General features: G+C 36.1%; 1 protein-coding gene across 1 annotated transcript; it reads right to left on the reverse strand.

Annotated features, from left to right (window-relative positions):
• Nucleotides 1-524: 524 nt before the first annotated feature.
• cckbrb (cholecystokinin B receptor b) lies at nt 525-20,926 on the reverse strand. Its single transcript, XM_055031542.1, has 5 exons — nt 20,458-20,926; nt 9,495-9,746; nt 5,846-6,107; nt 4,416-4,543; nt 525-2,031 (listed from the first exon to the last, which is right to left on the reverse strand). Exons 1-5 carry the CDS (start codon nt 20,609-20,611, stop codon nt 1,493-1,495), a joined length of 1,335 nt encoding a protein of 444 aa, XP_054887517.1. The 5' UTR covers nt 20,612-20,926; the 3' UTR covers nt 525-1,492.

Here is a 20,926-nt window from a genome sequence, read left to right on the forward strand (position 1 = left end):
GAAACTGTCACAGTGAATTTGTCTGAATGAAGAAATCATTGGAGTGGTGAAATATTTATAGCTAGTCTACTTGGCTTTATTATAAAATAAAAAAAAACTGAAAAGTTATGCGGCACAGTTTAGGTTAATATTTCAGATCACATTTGTGATTGTTTTCTCAACTACACATAAGTGAGACTTTGCTTGAATTAAGTTGGCCAACTTAATAATAACCAGGTCAGGAAGTATGGAGGAAACTTTTGAAATTGAGGATAAGTGGTATATTTTTCCAGATCAGAAAAGTTGATCTGTCCCATAATATTAACATAACAACACAGATTATTAAGACAGCAGTGACAGAGACAACAGTGTCTCTAGTAAAAGTGTACATACTGAGTTGTATTGCACAAATATTAAGATTTTTCAGCTTGAAATGCTACCAATTGTTGAAACTTGCCAAAAAGAGATGTCAACTTAACTTTCACATCTCTGTCTTTACTTTTCTAAGAAGTCGCTTGATGAGAATCTGTTAAGAATCTTGTAAAAATCTGAACTATAACCTTCAAAGCAATAGTGGCATTTTTCCATCTAAATTTTCCTTTTCTTGTCCAAGTTGCAGCATGAAAACCAACATTTATTTTTATTTTATAATACACGATACATCAGAAATGAAAAAGGCCCAGTTAAATTATGCTCTTTCATTTAATATGTTCATTGAAATACTAATGTTTTTACACAAGACATATTCTATAGAAACAGAATATGTGGCACAGATTGGGTTATATAGTTTTTCTTACACCGTAGCAACAACAAAATAATAGAAGAGATTAAAAGTTTCTATTCCTAACATATTTTCACAGAAGAACTGTACAATATAAAGTTTATATAATATTTCCAAGTGGCCAACATTGCTCTGCATGTTTTTGAACATTCAACCTACTTCATCAGCTCTAATAAGCACATTTTATAACTTGAAGTATTTTTTTTCAGTTCAACTCCACATCTAAACTCTTAAACTTTCCATCTTCCTGCTACTATGACGCCAGTAATAAATGAGGCAGATCGACACAAAACGAAAGCAGCATTGTTTTCATAAGCAGGCACTTACGCCACAAGGCAATTAAAGTACCATCATTAACACATTCAGTTTTACTCTGACAGCAGAATATAAAACACAGTTTTTAAGAAGATTGACCTTCTGTAGCTACATAATGACATGTAACTAACAGCCTTCCTCTGTCATATATAATATAGTTTTACTCCTTTTCTTGAGTTTAAACCACAGCTATAAACCCACATGCACCACTGCAAAGATTTAAGCTAATAATTTGCCTTCAGCCACTCTGATAAGAAATAACTACAAACTGCATTTTTGTGCTTTTTTTGTAGCTCTATAAGGGTATTCACACTGTATGATTGCGTTTCATTTCATGTGTTCTACGATTGCACCTATGATTATAGCAATGGTCTAAAAACAAAGGACGTGGGTATTGTGTTGCTGTAGAAACTGGCTTCAGCAGGTTCCCATGGTACTGACTATGGTGTAACTGAACCTGGACATGGACGCCCCGGCTGCCAAACCGTCCTCCTCGTTGTCACTCGGCTTACAGCGGCGGCAATGTTGACAGCAAGGCGCAAAGCAGCAAGAGAAAGTGCCGAGCAGGGCCTTACGGAAACGCATGTTCATGAAGCAGTAGATGATTGGGTTGACGCAAGCAGATGTGTAGCTCAGCAAATGGATGAATGCAATGGGCGTCCCAGAGAGGGCACGTTCGGCGGAGACGTTATCAAAAGCCCGCCAGGTGTTCACACAGTACAGAGGCATCCAGCAGAGAAAGAACAAAACAACGATGACCACTAGCATACGTATGACTCGCTTCTTGGCCTCCAGATTGGCTCCCGATGTGTTGCTGCGGGGTCTGTGTATCTTCATGGATTGGGTTGATGTAGACATGGGGTTCATCTCCATTGAGCTTGGGCGCACACTAACATAGCAACCATCTTCATCATCAGGATTATTCGGCCCACAGGAAGCAAGCCCATTCTTCACATCTGCAGGAGGACAGCAGTGTAAGAAGTTTAGGTATTTGTATGGTTATTAAATGCAGTGAACTGCTTTATTTTGAATTTGATACACTAACAAGCAGAAGAAATTTTACTTTTATTAAACATAATGGTTTTGCTCTACGAGGAAGAGAACTTTACCACACTCCTCAACACTCCTGTTGAGCACCGTGCTGAAACCTAAGGTGTGTTATAAAAGGTGTAAATACTGAGAAATATATAGATAATATAACCTACATAGTTTTTACAGGAAATGTCTTTAACCCTATGACAGGATAGAGAGAAAAAATGGTTTTCAATATGCATTAATTCATGTTAAATTTAGTTGTGTTTATTCAAATGATGTAAAAGTTTATTTTTAAGCTTGACCAAAGTGCTTTAGTACTTTAAATCTCTGAAGGAAAAGTCCAATTCAGACTACACATTTTATGTTTATTATATTCCACAGAAAGTTTTTGTGCACTTGAGAATATTAAACATTAAGACAAATAATCTTATGACAAATATGGAGGGGAAAAAGCTCAATATCAACATCTAATATTACTATTTTGTATTCAAAAAGGCAGATAAAGACTTTGGTTAAGTTAGAATGAAGCATTTGAAACATAATGTATTTTGAGTTTGCAAGATTATACATGTAAAATTATATAATTTGGTAGTTTGACCCTAATGACCAAACTGTCCTTAATAGTGTAGCAGCAAAATATAATTTACTTAATAAAATGCTTTGAAAATTAAGCAATGCCTGTTTGTTTGTTTTTTTTACTGTGAAACAAATGTTTTCTTCCACTGGTTTAAGAATACCTTGAACTGGTAATTATTATAATTGTCCCTTTTCCCTCTAGCTGGCTGATTGATCTTTGTGGAGACACATGCACCTATTTGTATGGTTTATTATGAATGAGTCATGGTTCTTTAAAAACCAGCTGCTCAGCTTAATGAAACAAAAATAAACTTGCATTTTCTGCTGAATGCAGTAATCACTCATCAGAGGATTTTGAAATATCGGTAATATTTAGTAATAATGTTTCTTCAACAAAGAGAAAAGCCCAACAATAACATTTGGAGAGCCGCAAGCTTACAATTTACTAACAAAAGATGTTCGTTTGGAACGTAGATGAATGTTTTTCCAATTACTACATTGTACTGTTCCCGTTTCCTTCTTATTTGTCTGTAATATGTTTGTAGAAGAAAAAAGAATGCAAATACTCCAAGCCCACAGTTTTACAAGAAAATTGAACTATATAACCCCGCATTTCCTTGAACTCTCCCCTCTGGCTATTATTACCAGAAATACTTGTTTATCTGAAAAAAGTTTGAACTATATGTAACACAATGATGAACTGTTTTTACATTATTAAAAATGATTCATAATTACTAAAATAAGCAATTCCACTATATCTCTTGAAAGGGGTCACTGGGTAATAGTGCAGGTGAAAGACACAAAATTATTCTATTGCCAAAATATATTTAGAATCAACTAATCTCAAATAAGTGGAATTATATACTTAAAAAACATAGTTTTATGTTTAAAAATTCATAAATTATAAAACATATACAGAAACTAAACCCTGTTAAAACAACAAATTACATATTTTACTTACAAAGCACCATTTTACAATTGAAAAAACTTGTTTGAAGACTGTATTAGCTTAACACAACAAATCCGTTCAAATATAATATTAAGACTCCCGCGGTCTTAGCACTACGCTCAGTTGGAGCGCAGACAGCTCGGAAGTGTCCTGTCAGAATGTCAATTCTTGAAACCACACAGAAAAACCTCAGAATGACACACCTGAGGTCAGTGCAGCCCCGCTGGGCTGTGCATGGGGTAAAAAGCTTGCAGTGATAAATCTATAATCTAGAATAAAAATAATTCAATAACTGCCACAAGCTTTAACTTCAGGAGGACTATGCTTGCAACAGTAGTTCTAATTATCAGAACTAAACAAATAATCATTCAATTTATTTACTTGATTTTTTTCATTCCTCTAAAGGTTTGTGCTTTCAAAAACAAATGCAAGCTTGATAGTATGCGCAAATCCAATCTACAAACAGCACACCAGCAGGATTGTGTCAGCAAAATGAGGAGAGCATAAATAAATAACTGCCATCATGAATATCATGAATATGAGAGACACATTCTGATTATCAGAAAGCCCAAAATTCTGGCAGGAGGATTTAAAATGTAATGACTGATGTAATGACCCCAATGTGATTTACCAAACCTGTGACCATATCGCAGGTGCTGCTTTTTACTTGTATGTGCAGCACATTTGAAAAACAGGCACAAATGCTAACCTAAAATTGTCTGAAGTCACTGTGCCGAAGAGGAAGCATCAATAAAATCAATGTAATAAATAGTAAATTACCAGTAGATTCTTTGTTGAGGGCGGTCTCGGATCGGATGCCTCGATAAAGCTTCCTGGAGATCAGTCCATAGGCAACAATCATCACCACTCCTGGAATCGCGAACAGCACAAGCAGAAGAAGAACATACCTACAGGGGACACATTTGGAAAAGTTGACAAACAACTAAGAGTGAATAAGTCCGCTGCTCTTGTAGTTTAGGTTTGTGCTGATTTCTGTGCATTGGAGAGGTGCTTGTGCTCTTGCAAGTCAGGTGCAGTCATAGTTTTGTGTCGGATCTTTATTTTTTCGACATCTGCTGGTGTCAGCCAGCGGGTGACCCGTCAGCTGTTTGGTTCGCGAAACCACGAAAAAAGTGAATAAACTGGTGCTCATTTCCATCAGAAATAAATTAAAACTCTTCAGCTGTCTTGCAGTTGCTCTATAGGCTGAGAGACCAACATTGCTTTTGAGTGTGTGGCCACTTGCTCGCACCCCCTGACTGGTAAAGACTTTAACCAGTCAGAAGTCTGACTTTTAAGACAATTAAGACTTTCAGAAACTTATCTGCTGTTGTTCTATCTCACAACGGCTATAATAGGATGCAAAGTTCTGGATAATTCAGAGTTAGTTGGTTTTAGTGAAGTGATCAAAGGCACGCATCATTTCTAATTACATCTCATTACTCCAGCAGTATTATAAACACAGCAGAACACCCAAACATCAATCTGCATGCACCTGCATGCATGTGTGCTGTAAGTATTCTCTCATTTTGACGTTGTTTGTTTATGTCCTCCCTTCTTATTGATTTGTCTCTGAACAATTTAAAATGGGTTCAACAAAAGATAAACAAAACGTGTAGCACTGTAAACAGAGTTGGAAGCAATCATTTTGGTCCCTTTTGCTTTATCTCAAAACAAATTACTGGAGATGATCAATTGGAATAAATCATAAAGAAATCTAGAAAAATGTATTTCCAGTTTAAATTACTATAAAAATAACCATGGACTCTTAGAAATTTCTGTAAATTTACAGGATTATTTCTTAGAGTGTGGGTGAACTTGTGAATAGGAACATAATCAGGTACATTTTAATATTTTACTGCTCACATGGTTTAGTTCTTTCTGAAATAATTGGTATTGTTTTACCACAATTGAAAGCCAATAAATAAACTTTTGTTTCACTTTCTTTCTTTTTTTTTTTTTTTACAAACCTTAGATTTTAATTGATTATTCACCTCCATGAATAATCAATCCAGAGCTAATTGAAGTCTGGACTGAAGTTCTTTTATCACCAACATGTTTTTTGTACATGTGTTGTTAACAGAATCATGTCATGTAAATATAAAAGTTGCTAAACAAGTTGAATCTTCAAAAAGTTGCAGATTTTCCCAGTTGGCTTTCATCTCCACAAGAGCCTACCGAATAAAAACAACTTAGAACAAAACACTCACCAGGTCTGCTCTGCCGTTGCGACAGGCCACTTGTGGCGACATTGGTGTGCTGTGGTGTTGTCAGAACGCTTGAATGGCCTGAGGTGACTGATGATCGGGTAGGGGATCATGATGATGAAGGCCAGCACCCATGTAACAGCAATCACACGGTAGGCATGGGACTGGGTCTGCCACGCCCGGGACTTCAGAGGCTTGCAGATGGCACTGTAGCGCTCAAGGGCTATGGCAACTAGGTTAAATGTGGAGATGCTCACTGATGTGCCTGCAGGAGAACAAAGCGGGTCATCTAAAGGGCTGAGAAAAGATTCATCTCACCACATAAACAGATATTTTCTCATTTTAATGAAATAAAATCACTGCAAGTCAGAATAGGTAAGAAAATGTGGTTAATGTTAAAATAATATCTGAACCTACAACCAGGCTTGATGCTGTGCAGCCAACATGTGGAGAAGAACAGTGTTGAGGTAAATAAATTGGGCAGATATATGAATGTCATGGTGAAGGAAATCATGTGACTCTCTGCCAGCGATATGATCATTCATCTACCCCCTAAAAGGACAAGACAGGAAATTATTCTTTACCTCCTTTATCCATGTCCTCTGTGACAATATAAGCTTCATACGCAGAGGACAGGAAGATGGTGGGTAGAAAGAAGACTCAGAGGTGCTTGTTTAAATCTTCAAATGATGGTTTACAACACCAGATTGTTTTGCCTTTCTTTTTCCTTCTACTTACTTCGTTGCGTTTTATGACAAACCAACTCTTAATGTCTGTTAATGGGGAATTTTGGCAGACTAACAAATTATCAGACAGTTTAATACTTTCTAATTATAAAAATCTGAAAAATTAGCTGTGCATTTGTATTTGGCCTTGTTTACTTTGACACTCATGAAGATTTCAGACATCATGAGACCAGGCCGTTTTTACAAACTGAGTGACCGTGCAAGAAGGAGACTGGAGAGAGAAATCACCTATGACTACACTGAAACGTTATAAGCTGCAGAAGCTGAGACAAAGGGGATGTTTTAATTCTTTTACTTTTTATGGGCACTATGTTTCTCTTCATAAAAATATTCTCTACAATTAGAGTAGAACAACGTAGTACTAACACTAAGAATCGTCATCATGCATAGGTAACTTAGTTTCCAGCAGTCTCTTCTTCAGATGCATAGACAGTCATCACTCATTTGCAACTCAATCACATTACTCAAATGTCAAATAAATTCTTCATGCAAAGCGACAGTCCTAATAGCCTTTTAAATTTTGGGCTTTCCAATAAAAAGAATAAAAAAAACAATCTGACCAACTCAAATGTTTTCCCATCCAGTCTGTACGGGAATATAATTAGAGACTTCTTCATGACAATAAGAATACTGTCGCAGTAAAAGAAAAAAAAACTCATTACACATCTTGACTACTGGAAAATTACCACTTAGGAACTCCAAATTGAAGCTACAGAAAATATATATCAATGAACCTCCCACAATTGGAAAAGGTGATGAAAATAGTCAGTGGATGTGCAGCCACTCAATAGTGATCGACCTCTTTTGTAATTTGATTGACGTCAGGTCAGGAAACGTGCCACCTTCCTGATTACAGGAGCTGCATTTATCTGGAGTTTTATTGTAGCAAGACAATGATGGGCTACAATGTCTGAAGATGGTTTTGTTCTCTATTCATTTTCTGCTAGAAGCAAGTCAGTTGCTGCTAACGGCAGTATTATAGTTTAGAAAGAGTCATTTTCTTGTATAAAAAAAGGACTGTTACTAAATTAGACAGGGGAAGTTTCCTTTTCCTTTTTCCATTGTGGTTTCAAAGAACTCTACAGTAGATTTTCAAAGTAAAAAATTACACATTTTGTTTTATGCAAAAATTGAGAAAAGATGTCTTTCCCACATTCCGAGACCTTGGAACAGCTCTACATGTAAACGACCACAGGAAAAAAACACGACACTTACAATGGGAATTTCTACCTTTCTGATTCTGGACATCAGTGGACATTTTTTTAAAAATATTTTAGGTAGGCTGTACTTTGTTTTTAGATAATGAGTTGATAAAATTTTACTTTTCTAGTAGGCAGTGGGTTCTGTCCAAATTTAGGATAAAAATAAAATTATACATATTTGTCTTCCTTGGCCTTTTGACCAACCCAAACCAGGTTTGGTGAAAAGAATATAAAGTTAATCCTTTTCACCATTAACTTTATATCAGATTATTGATGTTGGTCTTTGTCCATTTTATAGCCAGGCAAAGTTTAAATGCTTCACCTTGGCAGGTGAAGTTATTTTGATTAATAAACATACTTCTACTGCTGCAACAATGTTTCATTACCGGCTGCACCATTTCTATGACAGATTTAATGCCAACACATTGGGACTGCTGGAACAGAGCATGAATATTGAGTGGTTGCCATTGGTCAGAGCTACAAACTACATCATAGTCATAATCATGACACTCAAGCCTGGCATGACTTCTCCCCCAGTAACAGAGGGCTCTCCTAGCAGTGGTCAGTAAGATTACAGGAGACATTTTTTAAGTTTTCTATTTACAATGTAATGTGAAAGTCCACAGATCCAGATTTACTCTATTTACAAGGAAAAGTTTAACGTTTATAGGTATGCATTACTCTAGTGTAGATTCTCAGTTATCCAAAATGTGACAATCAAAAGTGCTTAAGCAAAAGGCACTTTTGATTTGGACGTCACTTGTGTGAAGACAAGAAAGAGTTGTGACATCGTACCAAGAAATCTTCACGAAATAAAAAAGTTTAGTTGCCATTTCTTGGGACTGCAAAGAGAATGAGTGTCTAAAGCTGATCTGCAATATGTTATTAAGCGTTATCGAGTTTGAAACAAAAAGTATTCAAGGATTAAAAAGGCTCTCATTGTACTAAGAGCAATTTATTTGTAGATGTAAGGAGTACATTGATGACTAAGAGCAAATTTGTGACTTATCTTCCAATGTCCTCTATTTATTGCTGGAAAAGAAGATAAAAATATTTCAGCAATTTGGAGTTTGAACATTTTTCTTTGAGCATCATTCCGAATATGGTAATTTATGCAAAATCTTGATAGAAATAGCTTATAGTGGAGTCATTTTTGAATCTCTGTTAGGAGGCAAATGACCCTTCATCTGCAAGTGCTCATCCCAAGGTATTTTACCACAGTGTTTAAAATTCAGTGAGATCTGATATAAATGACTTTTCAAAGTACATTCAAATAAAAATGATTCAGATATGAAGAGAAGGTTACAAGGTGAACATTTTGCTCATTACAAGCAAAGGACATATAACTTTGCAATTGAAAAAAAAAATAAAATAATAATTAATCCAGGGTTTACCACATGTATACCTCGGTACAGGAATGTCACTGCATAGTGAATGGTAAGACACGTTTTCAAAGTTTGTTTTACAAAGAAAAATCTGAGCACCCATTACTCTGATCTCCATAAATAAAATGCAACCAATAGCTTTCAAAAGTTACCTACTATATTCAATTGTGTGTAATTTTGTAGAAAGAAAGAGGGTGTGTGTGAGTTTGAATTGTCTTAAGAGAACAACTTAACATAATTTAGACTCCTGCCCGTACTCTCCTTGATGCTAATGGTCCAATTGAACTTCCCCTTTACCCTCAAGCTCCTTGTTACTCACCCATAAGATAGGTCACTATCTTGCACATCAGAGCTCCAAAGACAAAGTCCTTGAGAATGCTGGGGATCAAGTTGAAAGGCATGCAGAATATGGCCATCATCAGGTCGCTCATGGCGAGAGACAACAGGAAGGTGTTGGTGATAGTGCGCATGTTCTTATTGAATGTGAGCACCACGATGATCAGCAGGTTGCCAGAAACACTTGAGAAGAAGATGAGCGAGTAGAGCAGGATCCGGAGTGTGTGGTCCTCCTCTGCACAAGAAGAACACGGGACATTAAAGAGTGCAGGTCTGAATGAAAATGATATATCTTATGTTTTACATGTTGAAATTCAATTTGTTTTATCGAACAGCCTGGTATCAAGACTTGTGTGTGTGCAACTTCACAGCTTATTGTTTCTGTTTCCTTGAATGGGTGTTAATGAACAGACCATATTAATTATCCTGCTAAGTCTTTGTAAAGGAGAGTTTGTTATTGGAGTGGTGGCTCCAATATCACTCCTAATCAGAAATGATATACACCTAAATATGTTTATAACTATCACAGTATGGCCAAAGCTGCAGTGAATGTATCATTAAATGTATCATGAAAACACAACTCACTGATGCTTTTGAAAAATTCAGGATCATAAAATCTAGCGGGGACCATCACAGAGGAGATCGTATTTCCTCAGTAATAGTTTCCTTTTATTGGTTTCTCAATAATTAAATATAAAGTCCTTCTTGTAACATTAAGCCCTGTGCTCAATCACATCTTGAAGATTTCATAGTTTCACTTCTACCCAAGCAAGCACTTTGCTCCCAGGCTTGGGGTTTATTTGTGGTTTCCCAACTTTTTAAAAAGTAGAATGAAGCATTGACCTTTCAACATTCAGGCTCCTCTCAGGGTGAGCGGCTCCAAGTTTTGGACTTAGCGGCAGACATTCTGTCTGTCTTCAAGATTAGGCTCAACAAGTCATAAATAAAAAAGACAGTACATGACTGGCTCTTAAGACTATTATTTGTCTCTGTAGTTATTACACCATAGAGTCAATATTCTGATCTCCACTTTGTATATATATGGTCATATTGAATTAGAATATTAGTAACTTAATCCACACATTATGAAACACATTAAACACATTATGAAGCTCACAGACATTTGTTTTCAAGTTTGTATTTTTGTTAATTCTGATAATCTTCTGCTTACAACAAATAAAAACAACATTTAGGATCAGAATATTGCATCAAATCAATAAAAAAATAATAATTATACAGAATTTGGGCAAATAAAAAATATGGAACGGTTGTTATTCCCAGAAAGTACTTTTGTTCTGACAAATGAGCATCATCAGATCGCCAATACAAATGAACAAACTCTTATATATAGAAAAGTTTGTTCATTTGAATTTGTTGTGCTTTGTGTCTTTTTGCTGATATAGTTGATTGGGTTTTTTGTTTCTTTGGATTTGTGCTTTTTTGTGTCTCTATCCACTTTACAACTCCATGTTTATGTATCTCCTGAACTTCTCCATTGCTCTGCTGCTCTGATAAACCAAACTGAAGGCTTGATGCAGTCAGGTTGTTTCCTTAGCGTTTAGAGTAAGTATAATCATTATAACTCTGTATTTGTGGCATTGCATTTAATATATTGATCTTTTTCTCACATCTAAAAGAATGGGAATTTGTGTCTGTATTCACTTTGATAAATGGAAATGTGATTATTTCATGATTTTAATTAATTCACAAGACATTAAAGTGTTAAAAATCCATTTACTTTTCTAAACTTTTATGGGTTTTTTTGTTTGTTTGTTTGTTGTTTTACTTTTACCTAGTGCGGTTTTGGAAAAATATTTAGTTTATTTTGTGTTTTCGAAAATGGTCACTAAAGTAGTTTCTCCCTTGAATACAAATAATGTAACATACAAAAATTCAATCTGAAGCCTGATGGAGTATCATTGTATCATATCCTCTAAAGTCTACATTATTTGCTTTTGCCTTCAGTTCGATACTTGCTTGGCCAAAACACACTTTGTAAAGGTTATCCACCGTGTCTGTATCCAGGGGGATAAGAAATCCCTGTGTGCACCACCTCAGCAGGACACCACACACATGAGCTGCAATTTCCACACATGCACAGGTAGCAACATGTGCAAACACACACAGGACTACAATTCCAACATTTCCACAATAAAATCAGGTTAATTACATTTGCCAAAATATGCAGCCTTCTCAAATTCCTATCCAAAATATATTGCTATCATCACATTCAATATGTTACCATTTCTATGAAGGGTACTCATGCAACCTAAAACACCTGATATTTGATCCAGACACTCTCTCCAAAGGTGCAGTGATCTTCAATGGGTATAGTCTGGTGGCGTTATTTTCATAAAACATATGCAGCATCATTCAATGCAGGCAAAGTTTTCCCTAAACTTCTATTTGCAGAAAACAAAAAGCACAATTTCCACCCTCATCCACTTTTAAAACCATAGGGTTTGGATATCGTAAAGGACTTTTCATCTGCATTTGATCCGTAAAAAGACATTGGTTGGGGATTAATCCATATTTAATTTGCTGGTTGCAATCCTTTCCCACCGACAGGCTGCAGCTGGTCAGCGATGATAACACCTCCTCCCCAGTGATGGCAGCTACTTGTGGCGATACACAAAGACATGTTAGCTCTCCACCACTGCTTGGCATTTACACTAATGACTCTGTTTCTACAGTGCCAATCCATGACTTCATCAAATATTATGACAGAAAAGGTCTGATTGAACTCATGACAGAAACTTTGCCTGCATTGAAAGATACTGTTTCTCTGAAGGGTACTCATGCAACCAAAAACACCTGATGTTTGATCCAAAAGCTCTCTCCAAAGGTGCAATGATCATCAATGGGAAGAGACAATACTCCGGGGTGCTGAGCTACATACCAGCAGGCCACATTACACAAAAAAGCTCTGACAGCCAGAAATGTCAACAAGTTAGTCTATCTAAGTGACTGGTTGAAGGTACTGTAGATTAAATATGACAGCAGATATGTCAGAAAAGCATTTGAAGTGTAGGAATATAGTTTATTTTCTATGGCTATATTTTAATATACCGGTTTGTTGAATTTAGACAGACATAAGACCAGAGCTGCTTTGCTGTTCACATTTTTAATCACATACATGACACCTAATGAGACATTTGAGTTAACATCTCTAAAGTAATATTTGAAACCAGACTTTTAAACCTTTCTGAAACAAGGTTTTAAAACTGAGAATCTTCAAATGAAAAGTTAAACGTAGTGATTAATCATTTTCCCAGAGTGTGAATAATCTGATATAATTGAGGTATACATAGACACTTGTAAAGTGTGTGTAAATACACACTTTATAAATAAATGACTCCAAATCTATAGGGGTAACATTGTTGGCATTTATTTCTTTTTAATCTAAATAAGCTAAATTCCTCAAAGCTTTTCCTGTGAGGTTTAGTCTAATTGGCCATCATTAATCAATGCTTTCTATTAGATTAAAGTAATAAGCAGTTAATAGTAGTACGTCACTGATATATTGACACTAAGCCTTAAAAATACAACATACGGTAGCAACTGTATGGCTTGTGTCAGCACAGCTAAGCTTCTCCTGAACCATATTCCATATTTTTGTATTTTGGTTCTCAGTAAACTCCAGATTTATACATACATGACTTGTGCACAGCTTGCTGGGAAGCATGATCCGAACTTCACTTATCTGCCTGCTTATTATAAAGAGTAAAATCGTAGCAATGTTCAGTTATAAAAAAAAGAGATTTTAAACAGATGAATGGATCACAACATTTAACTCAAGCATGTAGTTTCAGTGAATTAATCACAAAAATCCAACCCTGAACTGTTTTTGTATCACTTGCAGGCTTAGCAAAGGATTTAGCCACAGACCGGTCAGAAAAAAGTCAGCAAGTCAGTCTTTTGCTGTCTCTTTCATCTCTCTCTCTCTCCCCACATGCACACACATCTACCGACATGTGGCTTCGCCATCTGTCACACAACCTCCCCTGCAAATATAAAGCTCTAATATGGTGGCTGTGCTGCTGAGAGAACATCAGGGTTACTCCATGGAAGCAGCAACGGTAGCAACTTAAGATGTTTAATTTGGTTTTTGTGTGTCTGCGCTGGAGCGTGTGCCTACATCTGTGAGTGTATAATGAAAATATACAGACACATGATTGGCAAAAGAAAGAGAGCGTAGCAGTCTGTTTCAGTAGTGTCACTCTTCCTCTAGCCTAATGAAATATGTTATACTGGCTTTTGATTAATCAAAGCCAATTAGCTGTTCCTGTGTGCGCTGTGATAAATCCCTTATGGTTTACCTTTCTCGCTAATTATCTCACTGGCTAATAAAAGTCAGTCCGGTTCAGTTTATTTATATAGCATCAAGGACCATTGAGAAAAAGTAAACAGATCATGATTAGTTTTGCACATCTGTATCGCTGAATTCTTTAGTTTTTTTAAAGACAGCACTGGGATGGATCCCATCCAGCAAACACCATAACAAATAAACTGGTTACTTGCAACGACACCAGAAAGATAATTGTAGTAAAGGCATTAAGATTTTGATCAGGAGTGGACTATGTAAAGATATTTACCATACTGTATGATCAGATTGTTGGATAGAGTATGAACTCTAGTCAATAAAGTAAATAACTGTGCAAGTACGGTTGAGTGCCAATACTTCTGAAAACTTCTGGTGCTCTGGTTCAGTTGACCTCACTGACAAATGTAACAGTGCAGGGAATTAAGACAGAGCTTGCCAAATGTTTAGCAACAAATCCCAACAAGGAAACAGAATGAGGCTTGCGCAATCTAACCCCTCTGGGAATAAGTTTGAACTAAGAAGGATGAGACAGAGAAAAACTCCCATCGGACTCAAAGAAATCCAGTAAGTGATAAACTTAAAATGATGCAGAGGGCACACAAGAAGTCCACTTTGTGGCTGATGAGGAGTGTGTGTCACGGACGTACAGCGAGGAAGCAGGAGTGTGGTCCCGTCAGACCGTCAGTTCCCAGAATCCCCCACACACACAAACACACAAAAAAGCTTGTAAAAGTGCATATGGGATAAGTGCCACCCTGTCGAACTGCACACATGGTAAGAAGCTCATTGGGTCCAAATGGCCCCGTCTCTTAATGTGAACTTTATACAGTCGCCAATTTTTATATGAACTACTTCTCAGTCCAGCGTTTCTAAGGGTTGTAAACAGTGTAAGGTACTGAAGCATAATACTGAAGTGTCAGAATGAGAAGCAGATTCTTAAAGAAACACAGGGCCAATTTCAAGGCATCAATTTACAAAGTCAAATTTCTCTTAAGTCATGTTTCATATACCTGTACATCATTTTTATAACAACTGAAGGCAACATAGTTATTTGATTGTGCTATAAAATTGCATACTTTGCCTGGAAAATACATAATACAGGTCCTTTAAGAAATATTTGCTTTATTATCAAGACAAGCAACTACCACATTTTATTGGAAGTCATGAATGTCAGGCATAAGCAGCAACATTTTTCATTACACTTTGAAAAATATTGTTTGTTGTTAAATGTACCAAGACTTAGCCCTCATTCAGTTTCTTTCAGTTGTGTGTGTTTCTGTGGAATATTGTTTTTATTCTCATATTTTTTTTTCAGATTTTTCAGAATACAGCTTTCAAAAAAATGTCTTACAAACTTGAACTCCTTCTGAGAAGCACAATGGAGTGTGTAACACAAGCCATACTGCAAACAAAGACATGATTTGTAGCAGAAAAATGACCGAGGGACAACAAAAATTCTGGAAACAGCCAAGAGCTCTGACATGTTTGAGAAGCAGAGAGACAAAATGTTATGAAGTGTTAAAAAAATGACTGGTTTATAAATCCATAACAGTATATTTGAGTTGTTTTGTCATTACCTGTGGCTGACAACATGGGAGACAGAGGTGTTTATCTGGAGAGCCAATGGGGAAAACGTTTATAGGCTGCCAGGTTTGTTAATATTACAAAAAATACAAAATATGTGAAAAAATATTGATACTGAATATTCTGCTAAAGTATGGAAAATGGGTTTCCATTACATAATTAAACCATTAAAAAGTATTCCAATTACATATGCTGTGGAGTCTAAATATAACTTTGTAAATAGGTATATTAAAAGCAATACTAATGTCACACATAACTTTATCTGATAATAGAAATGCATCAGACAAATTGAAGTGCTAGTAATGAAATAAAAAAAAGATTAATGCTCTCATTTCAGTTAGTCCAGTTAAATTGTATGAAGGTAAATCACTTTTTAACTTTTTAAATGATCTTATTAAATAAAATATAATGAAAATACTGATAATATTGTCTCTCTTCAGATTTTTGTCAAAGTGTTCCCTCACGCTATGATGGCTTTGATATCAGCAGGGGCTTCACACGCGACTATATTTATAATCTCACGTTCTGTTTTTAGGCTCTTTCATTATGCAGGGCTTCTTCAGACAGTGAGACAAGATTACTTGTTTTTAAGAAAGGCGTGGACAAAAACAGTAACAGTATTGCAAATGTTTGTCCCTTATAGCTTCTGCTTCCCAACTTTTGCCCTTTTTTGCATGTTATTGCTGCTATACTGAAGGAAAAATGTTAACAAAATTAAATCTTTGTTTTAATATTGAGAAGATTTGGGTAACATCTTCAGTACACAGTAAAAAAAATAGATCACAATCAGTATTTAAGCCATCTGATGTTATTTGTCTTAGAGGTTACCCTTAAAAAAAACAAAAACTCAAAGCAAGACAAACCCAAACAAGTAAAATCTTTTCCTGCTGACTTGCTCTAACTCATAATTTTGTGTATTTCTTTTCAAAGTACACCAATAAATAAATAAAAATAATTAGATTATTATATAAGACCAACAAAAAAAAGATTATTTTAAAGAGACAAACATTATCTGACTTTAAATTTTTTGCCCTGCCCTATTCACTGCAGTATCAATGTATTTAAAGACAAAGCTGGAACACTGTTAACTCCAACAGTTAACGTATCTTCATGCAAAATAATAATGTTAACATGTAACAGCAGTATTAATGACTCAATTGAAAAGCCAACCACCATAAAAAAGGTTTTCATAATATGTGCAGCTAAACTTTGAATTAATAAATAATGAGACTCATAATCCAGCCATAATCATATAAAGTTTAGTCTATTTCTCTTTCTGATCTGCTATGCAAGACTTCAAGAAAACCTGGCAGTGCTCCTGTAGGTGTTGGTAAATGTCACAGCCGGGAGCTAATCCAGCAAGATAAATGCCATCTGCGCCTTGTCACTTGGCCATTAGGAGCCCAGAACAGTTGATTGATGTAAAGAACAAAACCGCTTTCTATTGACTGACATACTGTAGCACACAGTCCACAGGGACTGTGGTCACAGTAGTCAACGCAGAAAACAACATGTTGGTGGCTTTTGTGTTCAGAGGAGGAATGTGGTTAACACATTAACCCTCAAAAGGCAGAGTGACATGGAAAGGTGTGAGGAGTGGAGCAAGAGAATCACATGTGACAATATAAGAGGTGGAGTTTTCAAGGAAAAGAAAAAAAAAGGAGTGTTTTAATAAGCGCAGTTTATGGGTGCCAGGCGGTCAAAGATACTGAATGTTTATCTGATCTGAGCCACATATTGATCGAGAGAGTATGTGGAGTACAAAATAACATACTGAGGATGGTGCACAAAATATCTCTGTGTATTTAAAGCACTGAACAGCCTGCAGGATCACAGCACAGAGCTCTGCCAAATAAAGGAGAAATCCTTCACATACATCTTACACATACTGACCAGGGGAATGCTGCAAGTTGTCACCACACCCTGGTTACATAGTACCAGCTGCAAACAAAGTGTGTGATGTTATCACAAGGGAGAGGCCTTTCTGTGTAAAAATTGAAAGTTGTCTGGTATGCGCAGGTGTTGTTGTTTGCTCCATCTTTTCACATGGTTTGTTTTTAAAGCTGACTGGATCAGTTAGGTCTCTGCAGACACTTCCATTCCCAATCAGCAGCCCTACTGGCTTGGCTGTGACACAACTCAGTCAGAGCATTGGAGAAGTGATGGACAGAGACAGAAGAAAATGAGTGATCCATCTTTGAGAGTAGTGCCATGACTAATTATGATGACATCGACTAAATATTGGCAGACCACGGTATTTGTTTTAATCAGATGGTGAATTAAGTTGACTTGCAGACGATGGATCAGTTTGGTGGAGTTCAGTGGGCTAAACACAGAATGCTCAATGTCTTTAACTTTGCTGATGGATGCAGGAGACGCGCAGTAATTGGTTCATAGCACTAACTTTGGATAAATTCATTAAGTCCTTGGCCAGATATCAGATTCAAAACATGTTGTCAGACAAAAGCTCAGAGTGGTATTTGCAAATGTTTATAAAATCAAATGCTTAAAATTGAATAAATGTATCCAAATTACTTTTTTGTTGTAAATTTTTATCAAATCTTACTGAGAAGTAAGATGAGAATGAAGCAAAACAATGGTTTTTGTATCAAGATAATAAATCTCTGTACATCAGAGAATAACATATTGGTCATATGTAAGATAAAAATACTAGTAGTACCTCCTGTTGATTTATGTAATATAAGATTGCGTTGACAAGCTGCATTCTTTAAAATTGCAATATGTCATGTCCTATAGTCATATTTTGCATTAGCATGAACTTTAGTTGTGTTTTTAAATATGCCTTACACTCCTGACACTAGAGATTCTGTGGAGCAGAAATGTTTACAGCATTAGTCCAGAAAACCTCTATCTGGACTCCAATTAAAGCAACTGTAATATCAGCATTGTGTTCGAGCATAAAACAGTGCTAAAGCTTTTTCTATCAATATCAAAGTCTTATGTACATTTCTGAATGTGTTTTATTCTGGAAAGAAATATCTGTCACATTGTACTTTGTGCACTTCTTCAGCCCTCCCAGGTCACTGCAAGCCCGTCTTTGTCTTTCATGCTGTGAGAGCATCTTCCACAGAAAATCTCCCACTGAAAGGTACATGTGGTAACAACTGCGAAAAAGGTTCAGCCCAACAATGTCTGTGTGTGAAAAGGAGTATATATTCTTTCAGGCCCCAAGTCAATACAGAGCTGACATTGGAAGGCACCCAGTGATTTGATTAAAAATTGTAAGTTTTTAATGCTACGAAATTAGAAATGTGAAAGTTTAATTAATGCTTTAAATGCAAGGTAACTTTAAGGTCTTGATCTTTAATGCAAATTGTGCATTCTGTGGATTTATGCTCCATATTTTGGCCCCTGACCTCTGCTCCTCCAGGAATTAATCAATGGACTTTATGAGTAAGAATTTCTGTCATTCATATGGACCCAATATATTATTGTGTATTTATGTGCTTCTTCAAAGAAGAGAACCTTGATCCTTTCCATTTGAAAAAAAAAAACTTATACTGCAATAGAGACTATTTTGCACATATAGTATCAGACTTGATTAAAATATGGAATTAGTGTTGTCAGTCTAATTTTAGGAAGTAAAAATAGGAATAAGAAGAAATTGCACAAATGTTGAAGGAGTTGATTTTTGCAGTATTTGATGTGACGTCTCAGTTTTAGATTTTCTTTTTTTTTAATCTATGTAAAACTAGAAACAGCAAGAGGAACCAGAAGGCACAACCCAGATTTTACTCTTATTCTCTCTGCAGCGAAGATTAGCAATGGCAAAACCCTATTTAACCGAGACCTGACATTACAGAGATTTAGCTACAAATGTAAAGTACTTACTTTTATGAGTATTTTGAAAAATGTTCTATTTTTTAAAGCAGTTGCCCTTTCAGCTCCTGGACTGTACTTATTAAAAATAAAAACTGATTTTACTGTCAAAATCAGCACAGTGTGATGATTACTTTTGACTGAGTGTCCACACAAAGCATCCATTCAGTTTATCTATGCGCTCTGATACCTGCAGTCACTGGTATAAGAATGCAGGTATTATGCAGTCTTATATTTTATACCCTCAATGAACTGGTGACCCTTGATGAACTGGTCACCAGTTCATCAAGGGTCACATCCAAAACAAGCTAACACTAATACTAAGACATTAATTCTGGAAATATAAAATTTCAATGTAAACCTGTTATCATTACACAACAAACTGCTCAAATGTAGAAGATAAGGAAAACACAAAATACGATAAATGTATGAAGTTTGTCCTGATAAAATTTTATTGTGAAGCAAGTTATGCTTAAAAAATGTACTATAACAATAAGAAATGTACATGAACTTGTCCATACACAAAGGTCATAAATTAGTTTAAATGTCTGCTTTTGGATTAGTTTTTATTGAACTAATAAATGTTTTATCTCAGACATATGCAACTGAATGACATCAAAGACAATGAAATGCAAATTCATAAGCACCATGTGCAAAAGGTTTATTATATATTAAAATCTGGGTGTGGACTGGATTAACTTGCCCCCTGACAGCTTCATGTCAAGCAACTCTCCTGTTTGTGACTCATTATATTCAATCAGATCCCCTGATCTGAGAATAAAGAATATTCTTTACAATATTCTTTATTCTTTACAATAATGGAAAGTTGACATTTTATTTAATTGTTATTCAAAAAAAAACTGAAAGATGAAAATCTGAAACAGACTGGTGGATCATGAGACACACTCCAGATGTGACTGCTTTTTAAATCAATTAATCCCTTCTGTGACCATTAGTATCACTTTTACTGCATTTTGCTTGACCCCTCTTCAACTAGAACACAACAGATTTTACACGTACTCTGCAACCACTGCCCATCAATTCCCCTCCTTAAAAATAAAACTGGGGGATAAAGCAAACGCATCTCTTCTTTAACAGAAACGGCAACCCACTTTTTTAGTTGGACTTATATTAAGAACTTTTTGCAGAACAAATTGTTTTTGGTTGCATTGCATGTGGTTATCTCGGTGCACCTTACCTTGCCTGACTTGCTGTGGTATGAGCAGCGTGGAAGCGTTGCCACAAGAGATGTTTGCTGCCTCCAAGCTCCCATTCACCGCTCCGCTCTGCATCAAGTCCTGAAGCACTCGGACGCACTCTATAAATGTCTCATTCCGCAAATCAAGATCCATGCCGCAAAGTTATCTGCCTAAAATATGTTAAAGCTGCCAAATGAAAATGTTCACAACCTTCTGTCTGTATTCTGCGCGAGTCCGAAGTGCTAAACTAAGTGCCATGCTCCAGCGCACTTACACAAGTTACGAGTAATTACCAAAAAATAGAAAAGGAAAGAAAAGGGGAAAAAAACATGTTTCTCTTATAATCCTTTCATGCCAATGTGCAACTAAAGATTCATCCTGTTTGGTGCTATTTGTGAGATCTGTGCGCACTGATGGGAAGGAGCGCGGCGCTACGCAGGGCTTTTGCCAACAGACCTGCACGCAGAC

Source organism: Poeciliopsis prolifica, unplaced genomic scaffold (genome assembly GCF_027474105.1).
Source record: "Poeciliopsis prolifica strain line A6 unplaced genomic scaffold, Auburn_PproV2 SCAFFOLD007, whole genome shotgun sequence".
Classification (NCBI taxonomy): Eukaryota; Metazoa; Chordata; class Actinopteri; order Cyprinodontiformes; family Poeciliidae; genus Poeciliopsis; species Poeciliopsis prolifica.

What these genes read in the sequence shown, in the direction of transcription:
- cckbrb (XM_055031542.1), bottom strand. Translation starts at nt 20,611, where the DNA reads ATGGATCTTGATTTGCGGAATGAGACATTTATAGAGTGCGTCCGAGTG. An exon ending in GATAGTGACCTATCTTATGG is followed by an intron (nt 6,108 to 9,494) that starts GTGAGTAACAAG and finishes GTTCTCCTGCAG; the next exon opens with GCACATCAGTGAGCATCTCC. An exon ending in GCAACGGCAGAGCAGACCTG is followed by an intron (nt 4,544 to 5,845) that starts GTGAGTGTTTTG and finishes TGTCCCCTGTAG; the next exon opens with GTATGTTCTTCTTCTGCTTG.